At 42.5% G+C, this 21260-nt stretch overlaps 1 protein-coding gene across 1 annotated transcript in view; it reads left to right on the forward strand.

Annotated features, from left to right (window-relative positions):
• Window positions 1-8607, forward strand: part of RAB38 (RAB38, member RAS oncogene family) — a 63631-nt gene extending 55024 nt beyond the window's left edge. The window contains exon 3 of the mRNA XM_052662385.1: window positions 8409-8607. Within this exon, the coding sequence (XP_052518345.1) occupies window positions 8409-8561 (153 nt within the window). The 3' untranslated portion in view covers window positions 8562-8607. The remainder of the gene's footprint in view (window positions 1-8408) is intronic.
• The last annotated feature ends 12653 nt before the right edge of the window (window positions 8608-21260 follow it).

Genomic DNA, 21260 nt, shown 5'->3' on the forward strand with positions numbered 1-21260 from the left:
GGCAGTTTGACTTGTGAAGTAAATTCTGTTGTGCATATGTTTTCCTTTTTACCCCCTGCAGAAATAGCTCACATCTGAAATTATCTTCAGGTTAGAACCTGAACTTGTTGCTGTCCTAAGGGCCTTCTTGATTAGGTCATGCATTCATTCGTTCATTCACTTACCCAGCATCTTCCAAGCGCCTGCTACTTGCAGGCGCTGTGCTAGACACTGGGCTACAGCAGTGAGCCCCCAGGAGCCTCCTGTGCTGCGAAAATACGGACAAACAAGCCACCGTATTGACTAGTGATAGGTGCCCACATAGAGGGGCACTTGTCTCAGCCTGGGGGAGTTAGAGGCAACTTCTTATGAAAAGTGATCACTGAAGAATGACCTAAAGGGAGAAGGTGAAGAGAGGCAGATTCAAAAACGGAGCATGTATTCATCTGAGGGCATATATGTGATGTCTAGGTGCTTCATCTGTGTGTATCATTTAATCTAACAGGTACCTTATCAACTGTAGTTGTCATTAGCCTCATTTTACAGACTAAGCGAAGGAGGCTCAGGCTTTGGACTTTCCCTTGGCCCCGCAGTAAATGGCAACCAAGTTTCCAAGTTTGACTCCAAGCCTCATTCTCTTTCCATTACTTCCTGGGACAGCAATGTTCTAGTCTCAGGCCTCTTCTTGGCATATAGAGATGTCAGAATGGAAGCCTTTAATCATGGTGGAAATGTCTGACTCTTTGTGAGCCCATGGACTGCAACCCGCCAGAGTCCTCTGTCCATGGGATTCTCCAGGCAAGAATACCAGAGTGGGTTGCCATTTCCTTCTCCAGGGCATCTTCCTGCCCTAGGGATTGAACTCGTGTTTCCTGCTTGGCAGGCAAATTCTTTACTACTGTGCAAGCTAACAGCTTGGATGCTCAGTCCTGTCTGACTCTATGCAACCCCGTGGTCTATAGCCGGCCCACCAGGCTCCTCTGCCCATGGAATTTTCCAGGTAAGAATACTGGAGTGGGGTGCCATTTCCAGGAAATCTTCCCAATCCAGGGAACAAACCCGTGTCTCTTATGTCTCTTGCATTGGCAGGTGGATTTTTCACCAGTGGCGCTGCTTGGGGAACTAAGAGGTAGCCTGTGTGATGCCGGGCACGACACTTCCCTCCTCTGTTGCCTTAACTTCCTAATGCATCAAAGTCAGGCTGAATTAGTGCATCACCTGAATTAGCGATGTCTTAATTTCCCTCTCTCTTTAATCTGGGGTGGTTTGCTATAAACTTGGAGATGCTCCATGGCTGGAGTGGGGCTCTAGGTGCTGGGAGAAGGATGAGAGGGAGATAAGGAGAAAGGGCTGTAAGGTAGGAGGCCCTGGGACAGTAGGAAAGTGGGGAGAAAGAGGATGTGAGATGGACTTTTACATCTAGTGCATGAGGGACAGGGGCTGAACTTGGGTGACGGTGGGGATAGGGGAGTTATTGTCAGAGGGACACGGTCTTTGGAGCTGATCTTATCTGTGAATATTCTCTTCCTTCATATGTCCATGCTGACAATAGGACTCTATCCTGTGTTGAAATCAGTGACAATATGATTCCACCCATCCTTCCCAGTGCCCATCAGTTAGACCAAAGTCTGCTAACTTTCAGATCTGTCTTCCTTTCATTGAGAACATGTGGCAAAATGCAAAACTATGGGCTCTGGACTGAGGTAGACCCTCGCTTGGGCCCTTACAAACTGTCGGCTGGGAACTATAAGACATCAATGAGGAGAAGAAGAGAAGATATAGAACCTTTGAGGATTGGATTGGAAGCCAGATTTTGCCCCTTGCTGTCTCTGAGACCTTGACTGTCACTTTAGCTGCTCTGAACTTCACTTTCCTGTTCTATCAAAAAACGTCAATACTTCCCATCTCGGCTTTGTCGTGAAGATTACATGAAATTCCAGCTTCTGAGAACAAGGTCTGAGATGTAGGGCTCAGTTTAGAGGAGTCTCAGAAGCTCATGACTGCCAGTGGGAGGAAGTAGTTGCCCAAAGGAAGGGAGGAGTGATCTGGGAGGTGAGGGAAGAAAACGCGCTGTACAGACAAAAATACGGGTGTCAATTGCGCTTGCCCCACATTAGACTGGACCTACAGTCAATGGGTTGGCACTTATGCACTCCATAAACAAGCGCTGGATCTTCTTAGAGAAAGTATTTTCAAAGCACTTGTTCTGCGTAAGACTTCTTGCACTGGCATTATTATCTGGTGGGCCATCTGCTCTAATTAAAATTTCACGGAGCTGAGGGATTTAGTACCCTAACCTCAGAGCGCCTGGTACACTTGGTGTGTTGGAGGGTGATGTATTTGGAAAGATTAGAGGAGGATGAATTCTCTGCCAGCTTCTAACGAGGCAGAAGTGAAGGTTTTCTGCTAGGATGTTTTTGCTCTCTGGCACCGGGGGGTCAGAGATTAAATAATTTGCCACCAGACAGATGTTCTAAAGAGCTAATTAAAAAAACTGACACGTACCCAAGACCTCAGATGGTTAGATTTATATGCCTTTCTCTCTGGGAAGATCAAAATCACTGCAGCTTAAAATCGCTGCACTAAATGCTATTTCCAGAGAGTTCACGATTGAAATGAAAGGAGCATCTTTAAAGACATTCTTAATGATATGATATGTGTCTCTTAATGATATGAGTGTGTGTGAAATCTGAAGGCACATTTCAAAGAAGTGGAAAATCTTAAAAACAAAAAAAAATACTCATGCTGGGCCTCATCCCAGACCAACGTCTGGAAGGAGGGCCCTAGCAACAAATTTTCTTGAACTCGCTGAATGAGTATGCAGCCGGGATTGCGTACTGCTGATTTAGAAATAAAACTACTTTAATATCTGTTCTAATCTTGGAGATAAGGTCATGTCATATATGGAAGCAGGATAGAAAATGGAGTTAGGCCTATTTGGTTAGAATGACAGATTGGCCAAGCTCTTACTCTGTTCTAGTTAAGTTACTTAACCTTGGTAAAGGTGAAAGTTTCCTTACCTTTCAAATATGGCTGTTAGTTCTTTAATGGATTTTTGTAAGGATTGGATGTGAACAATGTGTCTATAAGTAAAGCACCTGCTATATGCCCAGCACAGAGTGGACACAATAATACTATGGTAGTTACCACCATTTTTTTTTTTTTTAACTAAAATGCTTTGTTGGGCATTTTAAGCCTACTTCTCAGGCATCTTAAGCCTACTTAAGCTTAAGCTTATTGATATAAATGAAAAGATGCTTAGCAGAAATGTGAAGATGAGCACACATCTACCTAAAGTAGTCCACCTTGTCATACTGCAAATATGTAAAGAAGTCACAGCCAGATTCAGTCTAAGTGTATGTGTCTTGGAAGTCATAGGATGGATAAATTACCTTTACTGTGAAAGATCCTCCTGAAAGTGTTGTTAAAACTCTCTGGAAGAAATGTCAATAAAAATTCCCACGTAGTATTTTGCACTTAAACCAACAGCTGATTCTCGACAATCACCTAGAAAATGTGGGCCTGGCTGTGTCTACTAGGCTGCCAAGAAGCACAGTCAGTTATATCACAATCTAATTGCCCCAAAGGTCCAAACCTATAGTTTTATCAGGCAGGGTTTGATTGTTCATGCTCATGTTTCACAGAAAAGGGAGAGGGAAGTTAGCTCTGTATTGCTCTCCCTTCTGCTAGTCTAGACTTTGGCTGTGACTTTAAGAGTGAACAGAAAGACAGAAGGACCAGCAGTACAGAGCAGCCTTGCCTGAGGCCCTGACTCCAACTTCTTACCCTTTTAAGGCTGGAAATGCATGCCCTTGTTTATACTGCGCTCCTTTATTTATTTGGGGAAAATACTTGGGGGGACTTGAGATACGGCTGTGCCCTAAACACTATACAGCTTGCCTTTTTGCAGTTAGCATATTATAGAGATCATGGCAAACATTAGTGTTTACTGTTCTCCTTAGACTCACATCTGGCTCTGGGCCAGCCACCTCCCCCTTCTCAATCTCAGTTTCCTCAGCTGCAAAGTAAAGGAATAGAATACACACATTATCATGTTCTCCTGATGACTAAATGAGGAGAATATGTAGATAAACAGCTGAGAAAAGAAGAGAAGCTAAACGCAAAGGAGAAAAGGAAAGATATACCCATGTGAATTCACCTGCAGTGCAGGAGACCTGGGTCCGATCCCTTGGTTGGGAAGATCCCCTGGAGAAGGGAAAGGCTACCCACTTCAGTATTCTGGCCTGGAGAATTCCATGGACTGTGTAGTTCACGGGGTCACAAAGAGTCCGATAGGACTGAGCGACTTCATTTTCACTTTCACCCATCTGAATGCAGAGTTCCAAAGAATAGCAAGGAGAGATAAGGAGGCCTTCCTCAGTGATCAGTGCAAAGAAATAGAAGAAAACAATAGAATGGGAAAGACTAGAGATCTCTTCAAGAAAATTAGAGAAACCAAGGGAACATTTCATGCAAAGATGAGCACAATAAAGAACAGAAATGGTATGGACCTAACAGAAGCAGAAGTTATTTCGAGGAGGTGGCAAAAATACACAGAACTATACAAAAAAGATCTTCATGACCCAGATAACTACGATGGTGTGATAATCTACCTAGAGCCAGACATCCTGGAATGAGAAGTCAAGTGGGCCTTAGGAAGCATCACTACAAATAAAGCCAGTGGAGGTGATGGAATTCCAGTTGAGTTATTTCAAATCCTGAAAGATGAGCTGTGAAAGTGCTGCACTCAATATGCCAGCAAATTTGGAAAACTCAGCAGTGGCCACAGGACTGGAAAAGTTTGGTTTTGATTCCAATCCCAAAGAAAGGCAATGCCCAAGAATGTTCAAACTACTGCACAATTGTACTCATCTCACATGTTTGCAAAGTAATGCTCAAAATTCTCCAAGCTAGGCTTCAACAGTACATGAACCGTGAACTTCTAGATGTTCAAGCTTATTTTAGAAAAGGCAGAGGAACAAGAGATCAAACTGCCAACATTCGCTGGATCATCGAAAAAGCAAGAGAATTCCAGAAAAACATCTACTTCTGCTTTATCAATTATGCCAAAGCCTTTCACTGTTTAGATCACAACAAACTGTGGAAAATTCTGAAAGAGATGGGAATACCAGACCACCTGACCTGCCTCCTGAGAAATCTGTATGCAGGTCAAGAAGCAACAGTTAGAACTAGACATAGAACAACAGATTGGTTCCAAATTGGAAAAGGAGTACGTGAAGGCTGTATATTGTCACCCTGCTTATTTAACTTATATGCAGAGTACATCATGAGAAACGCTGGGCTGGATGAAGCACAAGCTGGAATCAAGATTGCCGGGAGAAATATCAATCACCTCAGATATGCAGATGACACCACCCTTATGGCAGAAAGTGAAGAAGAACTAAAGAGCCTCGTGATGAAAGTGAAAGAGCAGAGTGAAAGAGTTGGCTTGAAACTCAACATTCAGAAAACTAAGATCATGGCAGCTGGTCCCATCACTTCATGGCAAATAGATGGGGAAACAGTGACAGACTTTATTTATTTATTTATTTTGGCTCCACAATCACTGCAGATGGTGACTGCAGCCATAAAATAAAAAGACACTTGCTCCTTGGAAGAAAAGTTATGACCAGCCTAGACAGCATATTGAAAAGCAGAGACATTACTTCACCAACAGAGGTCCATCTAGTCAAAGCTATGGTTTTTCCAGTAGTCATGTATGGATGTGAGAGTTGGACTATAAAGAAAGCTGAGCACTGAAGAACTGATGCTTTGAACTGTGGTGTTGGAGAAGACTCTTGAGAGTTCTTTGGACTGCACGGAGATCAAACCAGTCCATTCTAAAGGAGATCAGTCCTGAATATTCATTGGAAGGACTGATTCCAAACTAAAGTCCATCACCGACTTGATGGACATGAGTTTGAGTACGCTCTGGGAGTTGGTGATGGACAGGGAAGCCTGGTGTGCTGCAGTCCATGGGGTCACAATGAGCTGGACACGACTGAGTGACTGAACTGAGATGTAGATAACGTTTATTAAATGTATGCTATGTCCTCTTCACTGTTCTAAGTGTCTTGCATGTTGTAAGTATTAACATGTATTAACTTACAATCATCTGTAGATTCCCTTTACAGATGAGGAAACTAAGGTGGGGAGTGGTTGAAACAGTTTTCCCAAGGTCACACCACCAGAAAGGGAGCTGCGATGTTTGGCTTCAGGCTTGTGCTGTGTTCTATATCCTGTGTGGTTTTGTAGAACGCATGTGGTCAGTATATTGCTTGCTCCTTTTCCTTGCTTCCTCCGATAGGTTCCAATCTGAAATAGATGCGCCCTGGCAACCGTGGTACACATAATAAGCATTTCCCAAGTACTCACTGATAAATTAAGTAATTAAAAAGAGTACTAAGGGTCCAGGGCTTCCCTGATGGCTTACCGGTAAGAAATCCACCTGCCAACGCGGGAGACATGGGTTTGATCCCTCGGTCAGGAAGATCCCCTGGAGAAGGAAATGATAACCCACTGCAGTATTCTTGTCTGGAGAATTCCATGGATATAGAAGCCTGATGGGCTACAGTTAATAGGGCTGCAAGAGTTGGACATGCCTTGGTGACTAAACCACAACCACCCAAGTGTCCATATCGTTTTGTCTAGTAATGGATTTGTACTGAATTGTGTTTTTTGACACTTCACTTGCAAAGAAATCTCAGTGGCTCTATCTGGCCAAGTTCTCATTCAAGGCTCATAGTAGTCAGGTTCCAGACACCCTTTCAACCTTATCATACCTCTGCTGTTTACCTTGCTAGTTTAAGTTCTCTCAAGGACAGACTTTAGTGTTGTCTTTGTATGCCTCGTACTTAGAAGGAATCTAAAGGATTTATATTGAATGACTGTGAGTCATCATGAATTGCTGCCCTGTTCCCATGTACAATCTAAAAGCAGGCACAGCCACTCCTTGGCGCTGATGGCTTCCTTTGTCGAGAGCCCCATCCTCCATAATCTCACATCCTAGTCCTGACACCACCAGCTACTGTGTTAAAAGTCACAATGTCACTGGCATCATCTTGTCTTTTACTAAAATGACCCTGCTAGGCTGCCACTAATTTGGCTTAAGTTTTAGTTGTTTTTCTCATGAGGATGATGGATTTTCATTCATTTGTCCACACTTCCCTCTCTTCATCAGTAGATTTTGCCAATTTATGCTTTAAAATGAAAGAACCCTATTTTACTGGCAAGTTAATAGAGGAATGGAGGTTTAAAAATACTACTGTCAAGTCTAACTTATATTACTTATCCAGGAGGGCCCTTTTTAATGCTTTAAACTTGCTTTATGAAAGAGAAAGGGTCTAAGATTTATTTTGCACCCACTGGTCCTAACATGGTAGTAAGAACTTTTGTTATTGCTCTTGATTTTGAAAAGTTGAAAAAGGAATAATACTTGGTGAGAGCCAGGCTTTGATGTCAGCAACATCTGGTTGTGAATTCTGGCCCTCATACCCTTCTGCTGTATGATCTTGGCACTGGGAGGAGTCTCTTAATCTCTCTAAATTTAAGCTGTCTTACCTGTGAACAGATATGATATCCCACATTTTATATTTGAGACTGAGCAGGCAGCACGTGCATTATCATCAAGACTGTCACACAGATGAGGAAAGGGAAGCCCAGGGACATGAGTTCTGGCTCTCCAGCTTCCAGTCCAATGGCAGGACTGCACTGCTCTGGCCGCTCTGAAGTTGGGCGTGAACACATGACTTTCATGGGACAATGAAATGGGAGGATAAACGCTATGTCTCCCTTTTACTTTTCTCCAGAAGCAATAAGAGCCAGTGCTCAATTCACCATGTTCTTTTCTCCCTGCTTCTGCAAGCATGGCAAGCACAGAGATGGAACTTCTCTTGGCCTAGGTTGATGGCAGAAAAGCCAGGTATCCTCTGATGCATGCGGGATGAGTGACAGTTATGACTTTGTTGCTTTAAGCCACGGATTTGGGGGTGTGAATGAATTCTGGCATAAAAACCAGTAAGACCAACAACAACATCACAAACAAACAAGAAAACAACCAGAACTTCACCTTGTTTTAGATTTAGAAACCCTCAGAATTTTCATTAAGACTCTGTTAAATGGGAGAGGTTTGTTGTTTGTGGAACTTGAAAAGTTACCATAAGCTTTCATAGTAAGTAAACTCAGGGTTGAGCTTGAATGACCAAAAACGTGTTAATGAATATTTACAAAACAAATCTATATATTTACTTTTGTGAAAGACTGAAATGTAAAGTTCTTAGAAGGAATAAACAGAGCGAGGGGGATAGAAAGAGGATGCATGGGACAGGGTTTAGAAAGCGATACTTAAATACTGCCCTTTGTTTCATATAAATCTCTGCTCTAGTGTTATTCTAGAATACTGAATACTGAAAGCTGTTTTCTCCCCTTAGGAAAATATCAACATCGATGAGGCCTCCAGATGCCTGGTGAAACACATACTTGCCAATGAGTGTGACCTGATGGAGTCCATTCAGCCTGACATCGTCAAGCCACATCTCACATCGCCCAGGGTTTTCAGCTGCTCCAGCTGTTCCAAATCCTAGTAGGCTGCGGTGCTGGAGTATGGTGGGAAGAATCCATCATCTCATGAATTGTGTCTCAAATCCTACCATCTTGGATAAATGTCAGGATGGGGATAGACCTGGGGCAAGCCAAAGATCTATGCCTGTAACTTTCTTTCCTCCAAGAGAAATAGCAAATGTTCCTTTTTATGTTCCCCGCCCCCCCCCCCCCCCCCCAACAGCATCAGCACAGTGTTTACAAGCTTTTAAAATATTTAGTCTGTTACAAAATTCTGCCTTGTAGCTGACTGGAATTCTGCACAGAGTTGGCCCTATTATTTGCCTCTTTGGGTCAGCCAGGGCCTCAGGTCTGAAAGAGAAAGGGGACAAGAAGAGACTAGCTGTCAAGTTAAGCGCTGGCTTTCACTCTGCCCCTGGTGTCTTTGTCCAGACCTCAGCACATCCTCTGCTGCTCTGACAGGCCTATTAAGTAGAAGCTGTCCTTTCTCCAGAGATGACCTCCATTCCCTGCAGACCTGGAGTTGTCTCTGATTTAGCTCTTCAGAGTCTTGGACACAGGCTTCCTGTGCTTTCGTTGCTTTTATTGTCAACTGCCGTGCCCTGAATGTTGGTTTCTCTGAAAACTTTATGAAAAGACCTCCCCTGGTACGTGCCTTTCTGTTAGCTTTCTCTAACCCGAGCTGTGGGACTCTTCTGTATGTGTAATATATATTATATATATTTTCACAAGTGAAAAATAAAACATGAAAAGATGCTGTTTCCTTATTTCTGCAAGTGCTTCAAGTTTCTCAGTATTCTGAACTCTTTTTTTTCTTTTGACTGTGTGTCCATTGTTCTCTCGACCCATTTCTAAAATTTAATTTCAAAAAAGGGATGTGAGGGGCGCATTTAAAGGAAGGGAACTGTTACAACTGAGATGAGTAATGCATCTCATCGGTATCTACAGTTCATATTGGCATGTAGGCCAAGAGTGCAAGTAGTGTTTGGTTAAGCAGGGGAATATATTTTCATATATTCTGGTCAGGAAAGCTGCCAAACCAATCAACATACAGAGAAACAATTGAAACACGCATGTTGATATCTTGCCTTACATGATGGTTGTGGTGCAGGTACGCTGCAGGTAGCTACTACTGTTGAAGGGCATTAGTTTTCATTGATGTTGATAATATACTCATAGGAACTTGGTAACAGATTTTTTGTGGGTGTCCTACCCATATTATCTTGGCATTCATTGTCTCCATAAATACCAACCCCACTGCTTCCTATTATTTGTGCTTGTGATCCTTTCCCTAAGGGCATTCTCTGGCCCCTGGAACTCTTGATCCATGAGGCAGGCAGGCCAGTGAGTTAATATCTCCAGAGCATCCCTCAACCAATGACAGCAAGGATTGGGGGATAAATACCTTAGGTTCTTTTTCTTTCAGAAAGACCAGTTCTGAGCATGCACTCTGCAGTCTCTTAGACACTCACAGTGGGATTAATAGCCCTTGGCTCCCATAGGGGAGACCTTTCCACCTGCCTCATCCTTTATGGTATTTATTTCATCCTTATTGGCTTTCATCCTTATTAGCTTCATTTCCTTCTTTCCTCACTGCCTCACTCTTCCACAAGTGCTTCCTGGGTCACTTTCTAGATAAGCTACTTTCACTCAAATCCTTGTTTCAGGGTCTTATGGTAGAAACCAAAACCTGCCCAAGTTAGTTGGGACAGAAGTGGTTTAGGAAGCTGAGGCTTGACACCAGCTTTTGAACCAGATGACTCACTACCTAGGTGGTAGCAAGGACCCCCTTACTGGTGGATAATATGGGGGAACCAGTCCCTGGCCAGTTATAGCATCATAATTACTAACAGTCTCATCAGGGGGACTGAGATAGAATATAGTCAAAAGTAAATCTTATATTGCTCTTGTGTTGGAAAGACATGCAATTGCAGAGTTCATTAACTTCCATGAAACTCTACAAGGGGAAAAAAAAAATTACAGGCTTGTGTCAGTCAACACTCGACTCGAGATTTGGTGTAAAAATTTAAAGACTTCCAACCAGCAATCAAAGTGACCCTCACTTCCTTCAGCTCCAGGATAGACCATGCTGAAAATCAGGCCTAAGATTTGATTTTAGGAAAAGAAAAATATAAAGGAGGCCAAGTTCACAGAGCTAGCAAGGCTTCTCCACTAAAATCAGGGTTTTTATAGGGAAAGAGTTGGACGCTGAAACATGCGAGGAAACATTTGGGAAGATGCTCTTAAGAGGCTTGAACCCAGAGAGTCTCCTGAAACTCTGCTCCAGAAAAAGAGGCCCTTACCCTCTCCCGTGGAGAACAGCCAGTTACCACGTTAAAACCCCACCTCAGCAGGATGTTTTATAAGGTGATGTTTGCTTGGCGTGCTGCGATTCATGGGGTCGCAAAGAGTCAGACACGACTGAGCAACTGAACTGAACTGAACTGAACTTCCCTTCTCAAGCTCTGCTCCCACCGCCCTTCATTGCTTTTAGACAAATAACTAGGATCAAATCTCAGTATGACTTGAGTGGAAAAGTGTGATCCATGTTTCAAGATGAGATGGATTATTAATCAAATGAACTATTGAACCTGGCTAATGATTGCTTCTAGGAATCAGGAGGATATTCTGAGGAACTGGTCTGGAGACACTGGATCAGAGAGAACAGAACGTAAGATCAGGTAACAATCTATTTGTTTGAGAGCATTCTTATGTGAGTTAATTTTTAACATTCTGGCAAGTACACCTGGAGCTGATCCCAACATGCTACTGGAATAGCCCTTAAAAGCTTGGAAATGATGTTGGCCTAAAATAAATGATGTGGTTATGCCAGAACCACCTTGGCAAAGCACTGGAGAAGAGTTCCAAGGTCTCGGAGAGGTGGGCATGTTATAATGTATTTATTTTGTAATGTCAAAAAAACTACCAACTGATTATGTTCCCCGGGAGAGCCCACATGACACTCGCTTTTCTAGAAGAATAAGGTTGTTTAGTCACTAAAGTGAAAGTGAAGTCGCTCAGTCGTGTCTGACTCTTTGCAACCCCATCGACTGTAGCCTACCAGGCTCCTCCCTCCATGGGATTCTCCAAGCAAGAGTACTGGAGTGGGGTGCCATTTCCTCCAGGGGATCTTCCTGACCCAGGGATCGAACCCGGGTCTCCCGCATTCCAGACAGATGCTTTAACCTCTATGCCACCAGGGAAAGTCATGCCCAAATCTTTTGTGACCTCATGGACTGTAGTCCACCAGGCTCCTCTGTCCATAGGATTTCCTAGCAAGAAGACTGGAGTGGGTTGCTTCTTCCTTCTTCAGGGGATCTCCCCTACCCAGGGATCAAACTCACATCTCCTGCATTGCAGGTGGGTTCTTTACCACTGAGCCACCAGAGAAGTCCCCCCAAACCAATAAGGCATATCCCCAAAAGAGGGATGCCAACTTCAGTGAGGAGGTCAGTGGTGCCCGTTCCCCGTAATCCAGTCTTGAGACTGCATGGTTCAAAATGTGGTTGTACTCTTAAGTGATACTGTATATGTAGTGCTGAGTCCTAGGTAGCTATCATCAAAAGGGGGAACAAAGCCTTCGGCTATCACTTTCAATAATCCACTTAAGAAAGTGGGCTTCCTGTCCTACTGTGTAGCCCAGGAAACTATATTCAATGTCCTGTGATTAGCCATAATGGAAAAGAGTATAAAAAAGAATGTATATATTTATAACTGAATCACTGTGCTGTACGGCAGAAATTAACACAACATTGGAAATCAACTATGCTCCAATAAAATAAATTGGGGAAAAAAAGTAAAAGAATGTGGTCTTTCCCTTTGTATAACTTCAGGTTTTGCTGGGTTAGAACTCTTGATAGTTCCACCAGGGGACACAGGAAATCTTCGACTTCGGCTGCAGCCTGATCGCTCTTGGCTCTTATGCCCAGTGGCCAGCAGTCAGAGAAGGCAGTTATTGTATGGACAAGGGTAATTCATCCTGATTGTGACGAGGCCATGGAGTTGTTGCTAAATAATGGAGCAGGAAGGAGTATGTCTGGAAATCATGGGACTCGTTGGCCTGCGTCTTGATGCGTCCCTGGTGAGAAACGAGACGGCAATTGCAGCTACAACATCTTGATGAGGACAGGCAACCAGGGGCTCGTCCTCTAAGGGCTCGAAAACTGACTCACTGCACCACACAACGAACCAGACAAAGAAGCAGCTTGCTCTACAGAATGGAAGCAATAAAGGAGGGAAACGATGAATATCGCTTATGGCTTCAGGATTAACTACAGCAAGAGACTGCAGGCTTCTGGTTTTAAGTTCTCTCTTTTTTGGTCTCTTGGAACTATAATAAGCGATCTAAAAAAAAAAAAAAATCAGTGAAAAGACAGAATGAACTTGACCTGCAACATGAGTGAACCTGGGTAATGCACGCAGTGGGCTATGGTCGACCATAGCAGAGGAAAGACTGATGGCAGGAGGTGAAGGGGGCGACAGAGGATGAGATGGTTGAATGGCCTCATGGGTTCAAAGGACTTGAGTTTGAGCAAACTCTGGGAGATAATGAAGGACAGGGAAGCCTGTATGCTGCAGTCCATGGGGTTGCAGAGAGTCATACATGACTGAGCGACTGAATAACAAGAGAAGCAGGGGAGGTGAACAATCCATTGCGGTCCCCCGACATCCCCGCGATTCTACCTTAAAATGGTCTTTAGGTGCGTGAAGCATATTTGTCTCGCACGCTGGACAGATGGGAGTGCTACAGAGTTAATGCCTTTAAGGAGCAGCCTCATCAGAGACTAACGTAAACTGGTAGATAAATACTTCAGCTTCCTCACCCCTCAGGGAGGATACACCTGAGCCTCGCTGTATTCACTCAGAGACCCTCAGCACAGCTGAGTCAAGTTTCCCTTCAGCGGCAACCTGTGCATTATCACACCCTTTTTTTTTTCCCTTTCCTCCCCAGTCTCACTGCTTCTCTATCAATGCTCCCAAAGATCACCTCTCAGTTCAGAGATTTTTCATGTCTGATTGAGTTATAGTTGCAGTGGCTCTTAAAATGTCTGAGCATCGAGACAATAGCCCTTATTCCATGCAATCGCTAGCCCACTGCTTTTGTATCTAAACATGCACTGAAACGTGATGTCTAAGATATGCATAGTGAGATCAGAACTAAGTGTAATAATCCTCATCCATCACAGAAAATTGTTATGTATACTGTCTGCAAAATGAATATTCATGGATTCCTTCTCTCCCTTGACAAATATTCATTGAACAATGACTGTATCCCCACACTTGGCTGGGCACTGTTGTGGACATGTGAATAACTAAGTCATGGTCTCAGATCTTAAAGTGTTCTGATCAGCTAGGAGACACAGACATGTAAATAATTCACCATGAGTCAAGAGAGAAGTCAGATGTCCAAACCAAGACATCTCTTCTGAAAACATGATTTGTTTCTAAATGCAGAGGCTGCAGCTACAAACGTATTTAAGGAAACAGAATATAAGGGCCTACATACATTCTTCCTGGGACACTGGGATCTAGCCACTTTAGACTGCTGTGTTCAGCTAGCTCTTCCTGCTGTCTGCAATATTCTTTTCCTTTCTTTGTGTGGAAATCCTACCCATTCCTTAAAGACGAGCACTATGGCACAGACTTTTAGTCTCGCCTATCTCTGTGAGTGCATGGTAAGTCGAATCAGTCGTGTCCAACGCTCTGTGACCCAATGGACCATAGCCCACCAGGCTCCTCTGTCCAAGGGATTCTCCAGGCATGAATACTGGAGTGGGCTGCCATGCCCTCCTGCCATTCCCTACCCAAGGCTTGAACCTGGGTCTCACGCCTCCTGCATTGGTAGGTGGGTTCTTTACTGCTAGCGCCACCTGGGATGCCTGTCTGTCTCTGTAAATGATGCCAATTTTCTTGCAATTTGCACAGCTCTTGATTGATTCTGTCATCAACACTCATATACCGCTTTATAGTGCTGTATCAACTTTTATTTATAGAACACATACTATAGGACAATCACTGATGTGCAACTTTATTATGCCATTCAATTCCCATGGCAACGCTACACAAAAGTATTCATCTCCTCATTTTCTATTGAAGTACACAGATATTGAGCAATTTGCCAAAGCTCACACAGAAACCAACCGGCAAAGCAAGGACTCCAACCCAGCAGCTTAATTCCATCATGCTTTAAATGGGTGAAATGTGTAGTATGCAAACACATAGGAATACAACTGTGACAAGAAAAAGAGTAGGGCCATAGGAGAAAGCAGTGTGAGATTATTGTTTCCCCCGCAGCAATACATTAGTGACATTATGGAGCATAGTCCTGGCGTTTTTCCACAGGAAGAAATCCTAGGAATCCTTTATACCACTATTGTGATCGACCTATTTTTTCATCACTTCTCCATTCATGACTCACACTGGGATGTTGGAACTAGCATTATACATGGGTTTAAATTTAGATGCATCTCAGTTTTTTTCTGTCTGAAAAATATTCTTGGCTTTCTGGGATCCCCAAGCACCACACAACTGCCCAGTACTCACGAGAAATCCCAATAAACAGGTCAGAAGTGCTGATGAACTAGTCAAAGTAACTCTCAAAGATGAGGGCAAATGCCTCTGAGGAGCAAATGAACAGTATTTCGCTGCACTGATGAGTGAATTTTCCATCTCAACAAACCCACTTATTTTGTTCAATCTGATAGTTTCTCAAACTAAAAGATGCTTACTACTTGGAAGAAAAGTTATGACCAACCTAGACAGCATATTAAAAAACAGAGTCATTATTTTGCCAACAAAGATCTGTCTAGTCAAGGCTATGGCTTTTCCAGTAGTCATGTATGGATGTAAGAGTTGGACTATAAAGAAAGCTGAGAGCTGAAGAACTGATATTTTTGAACTGTGGTGTTGGAGAAGACTCTTGAGAGTCCCTTGGACTGCAAGGAGATCCAGCCAGTCCATCCTAAAGGAAATCAGTCCTGAATATTCATTGGAAAGACTGATGCTGAAGCTGAAGCTCCAACACTTTGGCCGCCTGATGCAAAGAACTGACTCATTTGAAAAGATCCTGATGTTGGGAAAGACTGAAGGCAGGAGGAGAAGGGGATGACAGAGGATGAGATGGTTGGATGGCATCACTGACTCAACAGACATGAGTTTGAGTAAACTCCGGGCATTGGTGATGCACAGGGAAGCCTGGCATGCTGCAGTCCCTGGGATTGCAAAGAGTCGGACACGACTGAGCGACTGAACTAACTGATAGCCTCTCAGAATGTTAATATTCAGGCACAGGCTTTAGTATATACCTACTTCCCCAGTGGCTCAGTGGGTAAAGAATTCACCTGCAATTCAGGAGACATGGGAAACACTGGTTGGATCCCTGGGCCAAGAAGATCCCCTGGAGGAGGAAATGGCAACCCACTCTAGTATTATTGCCTGGAAAATTCCACGGACAGAGGAGGAGCAAAGAGTCAGACACGAATGGGCACACGGCATGCAAGTGCGATATCCTCACTGAAACTGTCATGGTAGACATAAAATTCTGAAATTCAAAGCTCCAGTTGGCCTAGATTATGCTTTCTATTAGGACAAAATTTTGTTTCAAAAGAGCTTAGAGAAACCTGATTAAAGTTTTGTTTTAATGTGAAATATCAAAGAGTTGCTATTCCTTCTAATACAATACAATGTGATTGCTCTGTTTCATCTTCAGCTGAACTTTTAAGAAGCTACCTTATGCCAGATGTGTAACATCAATCAGTTTGCATTCATTGAACAAACAGTTATCATATGACTGCTTGAGCAAGTTGCTGTGCATTTAAGTAGATCACATGTTAAGGTCTCTACTAAAATGCAGAGTGCTTAATATATGTTGGTTTCTTTCCTTTCTCTGTGATAGTTGTTGTCATGGAAACATGAGGAATAAAAGTCATGGGTCCCTGGTCTTTGAATTTGCTCTTTCCTTGGGGAGAGTAATGAGACAGGCAAAAGATACCATTACAGTTCAAGACATGAAGATGATTTCTGTTTCCGCTACATAAAGAGTCCTCGTTTTTATTTCACTATTATAATAATTATTAATAGTCATCATTTATTGCTCAGTTCTGTACTGTAACTTTCAAACGGAATGTCATTTCATCATCACTACCACCCTACTGGGGGGAGAGTGATTTCACATTTTATGGATAAGAAAAGAGAATGATAAAAAATAATATCCACATATATTACATGATTCTGGCAGGATTTCTAGTCAACACGCCTTCCTTTATGTCCTCCAAATCAAAGGCCCTCATCCCTCCTGGCTAAAGTAACAGATCTAGAGAGGAGCCTGTGATCCAACCAACCTGCAGAATCCTCTCCTGCGCCTCCTGCCACTTTCCATCAGTGCTTTAGGAAAGTGGGCCACAGGAAATTGCGATCATTTTCTCACCCCATGTAACATGCGACCAATGACAGATGAGCCATAGTGGCTCGGATGGTAGAGAATCCACCTGCAGTGCAGGAGACCTGGGTTCAGTCCCTGGATCTGGAAGGTGCCCTGGAGAACGGCATGGCTACCCACTCCATTGTTCTAGCACTCTTGCCTGGAGAATCCCATGGACAGAGGAGCTCGGCGGGCTACAGTCCATGGGGAGGCAAGAGTCAGACACGACTGAGCAACTCACACTTTCTTTCATTCCCTTACACAGAGAGACGAGGAGGCCAGCCTGAGAGAGAGGAGGGCTGCGAGAAGTGATAGGACTTGGCCCAGCTGTGTATGACCCCTGATTTAAACTTTAACTTGCCAATTCGCACGAAGCAGTAAAATCCTCTTTGGTTTCTTTGTTCATCTGTTTGAGGCATTTTGAATTGCTCTTTTGCCACTTGAAACTCAGACTCTACTGAAAATACAACCACACAGTTAAAAGTGGCTTTGTAGTCACATATCTGTGTACCGGCCCATGGTTTTTCATTTAAACTAATTTTATTGGTTTATGACATTATATAAGTTTTATGAATAGAATATTATAGTTTTACTTCTACACGATAGCATGCTCATTACCAAAAGTTTGGATTCCATTTGTCATCATACAGTTGATCCCCTTACCCATGCCACCCAGCTATCCCCCTTCTCCTCTGATAATCGCTATTCTGTTCTCTGTATCTGTGTGTTTGCTGTGTTCCTTTATTTTAATTATTTTAAATTTCACAACTGAGTGAACTCATACTGTGATCTTATTTCTCCACCTGATTTATTTTACTTAATGTAATAACCTCAAGGTCTATCCATGCTGTTGCAAACGGCAAGATTTCTTCTTTTTTATGGATGATTCGTATTATATTTTATACTATATATATATATATGCCCACACACATACCACATCTTTATTCATTCACCCACTGATGAGCACTTAGGTAGTTCCTATATCTTACTTGCAGTAGATAATGTACTAATAAGCATAGGGGAGAAGATAACTTTTTAAATTACTGTTTTCACATTCTCTGGATAAATACCCAGAATCACATAGTAGTTCTATTCTTAATTTTTTGAGGAATCTTCATACTGTTTTCCATACTAGCTGCACCAATTTACATTCCCACGAAAAGCAGATGAGGATTCCTTCAGGTGTCTAAAGTTTACTTAAAATAATAGCTCTCACGTAAAAAGGAGATTTTTATAAGCATTGGAGGCTTTACTTCAAATATTCTACTAGTAGGGAAATAGGTAGAGTCATGACTGATGGAAGAACAATGTTTTATGTTAATAGTAACTAAACAGTCAGTATCCCCAAAGTAAATAGGTAAATAGTGACAAGGGGCCTATAGATTAGAAATAAAGCATACAACTGTTTTGGGGGAATAGATGACATTGTGAAATTACTGTAGATGAGTTCTAATAGGCATAATATACCACTTGTAATATTTAAATTAATATTTTGAAATTAATATAAGAACACTTTTTAAAAAATTCTAATTTGAATTGGAATTTGTATTAACAGATAGATGCTACTAACAAGGACACTAACAAGGACCTGCTGTATAACACAGTGAACTATATTCAATATGTTGAAATAATCTAAAATGGAAAAGAATCTCAAAAAGAATGTATATATATTATATATTTATTATACATGTATATACATAACTGAATCACTTTGTTGTACACCTGAATCATTGTAAATCAACTATGTACACTTCAACAAAAAATTAAATTTAAAAATGCTTTAATCAGATGGTATTTGCAAATCAGGAATCAGAAGACAGTTATTACTGAAATTCCATAATGCAAGTTCTGGGAATCTCTATTTTACAGAGAGAGAGAGAAAGAGAACATTGAGAGGAGTCCAAAAAACATGGAAAATAAAAATTTTTTGAAAGTGCAAAACAGTGTGGGATCATGGACCCTCCCCAAAGAAGCATGAGAAGGAATTTGATAAATGACTCAAATTCTGGTTAACTTTAATAAAAGTGATATTCAGGTATCCCCTTTAAGGAAAAAAATGAGAGGACAAAGATTAAGTTACAATCAGAAATGCTTTGTTTGGACATAGCACACAAAGAACCATGGGGAGTTTATGGAGGAACACAATCATGTGACTATGACAAATAAATTAATGCTAAATCACAGGAACTGAAAAGCTACCATCAGTTCAGATCAGTCGCTCAGTCGTGTCTGACTCTTTGCGACCCCATGGACTGCAGCACACCAGGCTTCCCTGTCCATCACCAACTCCCAGAGCCTACTCAAACTCATGTTGGTGATGCCATCCAACTATCTCATCCTCTGTCGTCCCCTTCTCCCGCCTTCAATCTTTTCCAGCTTCAGGGTCTTTTCAAATGAGTCGATTGTTCACATCAGGTGGTCAAAGTATTGGAGTTTCAGCTTCAGCATCAGTCCTTCCAGTGAATATTCAAGACTGATTTCCTTTAGGATGGACTGGTTGGATCTCCTTGCAGTCCAAGGGACTTTCAAGAGTCTTCTCCAACATCACAGTTCAAAAGCATCAATTCTTCGGCACTCAGCTTTCTTTAGAGTCCAACTCTCACATCCATACATGAGTACTGGAAAAACCGTAGCTTTGACTAGACAGACCTTTGTTGGTAAAGTAATGTCTCTTGTTTTTTAATATGCTGTCCAGGTTGGTCATAGCTTTTCTTCCAAGGAGCAAGCATCTTTTAATTTCATGGCTGCAGTCACCATCTGCAGTGGTTTCGGAGCCCCCCAAAAATAAATAAATAAAAAAGCTACCATAGTAAATTATTATTTAAAATGCTACTTATTTAGTAACTAACTGTGCCCGCTACTGTATGTACGCTACCTTATCTTCCTAACAATGCCACAAGGTCATTATTAACCCGATTTTACAAATGAGAGTCAACCCAACTTTAGAGGTTAGAGATATTTAAAACCTATTCCCAAGTCACACAGTTAGCAAGTGATAGAGCCAACAGTCAAGCTTAAGACTGGCTGATGTGACCATATTTTCATACCACCATAGTTTAGATGGCACCAATTTTTAAATTGAATATTTATTTTGTGAATTTATCAGTTAAGGTTCAGCAAAGAGATGAGAATTCCATGGACAGAGGCTCTAATCCACGAGGTCGAAAAGTCAGACACAACTGAGCGACTAATACTTTTACTTATACAGTAACTGAACAGAGAATATCTAATATAAGGAATTATTAGTGAAAGAGATTAATTAAAAAGAAATTAGAAAGAACCCCCCAAAATACTGGAGTCGAAGGTGCAGGGTAAAGCTTCCACTTTTAGGAAGAGCATCCAAAGAAGGAAAACACTTGGCAGCTTCCCCACTCCCTACCTCTCGACTCCAGCTGTGATTCAGACCTTGATGGAGAAGGTATTGCTGAGGCCTATAGGATGGTGATGTTCGCTGAGGTACCTCATGCCAGAGCTGGTGAACAAGAATCCGGTCTCTGGGAAGTTGCCTGCTGGGGAACCACTGAAACTCACCGGAGGGCATCCACTACGTGCTCTCCATCACTGCCAATGCTTTCTGGAAAAAAAAAACAACCACTCTCTCTGCTGGTAAGGAAGGTGCCCTCTGGCAGTGCACCATACAAGCAAGAAGAAAAGCACTGATTCCAGGCACAGAATCCCATTCTTCCTCCAGCATTCCTCTAGCACCCTCCACTGACAAAGTCATATACTGTGCTGTCTGCAAAAAGGGGAGATGTTTACAGCATCCAGATCTAGAATCGAAAAGCCTGGGAAAGAGGGTGTATTTGGAGGACCAAGGCAATACGTTGAGAATGGGCACAGTGTATTAATTAGTGTCAGTCATGATAATTGTGAGAACAAAGAACTCTAAGTCAGGTTCACAATAATAATGATCATGACATTGAAATCATGATCAAGAGACTCTACAAGGTTACTCTTCTAAGCAGAAATTCAACCACAGTTCTTCCCTTGCGGAGCTCCATCTCCTGGAAGTCTTTTGCTTCTGCAAATGGGAAGAAAAAAAACATAGGCAACTGAGGACCATGCTTTCAAGCCAATCCTGTACATCATTATATCACATTTGCCTACAGCTTCCCTGGTGGTGCAGAGGTTAAAGCGTCTGCCTGCAATGTGGGAGAGCTGGGTTTGATCCCTGGGTCAGGAATATTCCCTGGAGAAGGAAATGGCAACCCACTCCAGTATTCTTGTCTGGAGAATCCCATGGATGGAGGAGCACGGTGGGCTACAGTCCACGGGTCGCAAAGAGTCGGACACGACTGGGCGA

This window comes from Budorcas taxicolor, chromosome 25 (assembly GCF_023091745.1).
Source record: "Budorcas taxicolor isolate Tak-1 chromosome 25, Takin1.1, whole genome shotgun sequence".
NCBI classification, from domain to species: Eukaryota; Metazoa; Chordata; class Mammalia; order Artiodactyla; family Bovidae; genus Budorcas; species Budorcas taxicolor.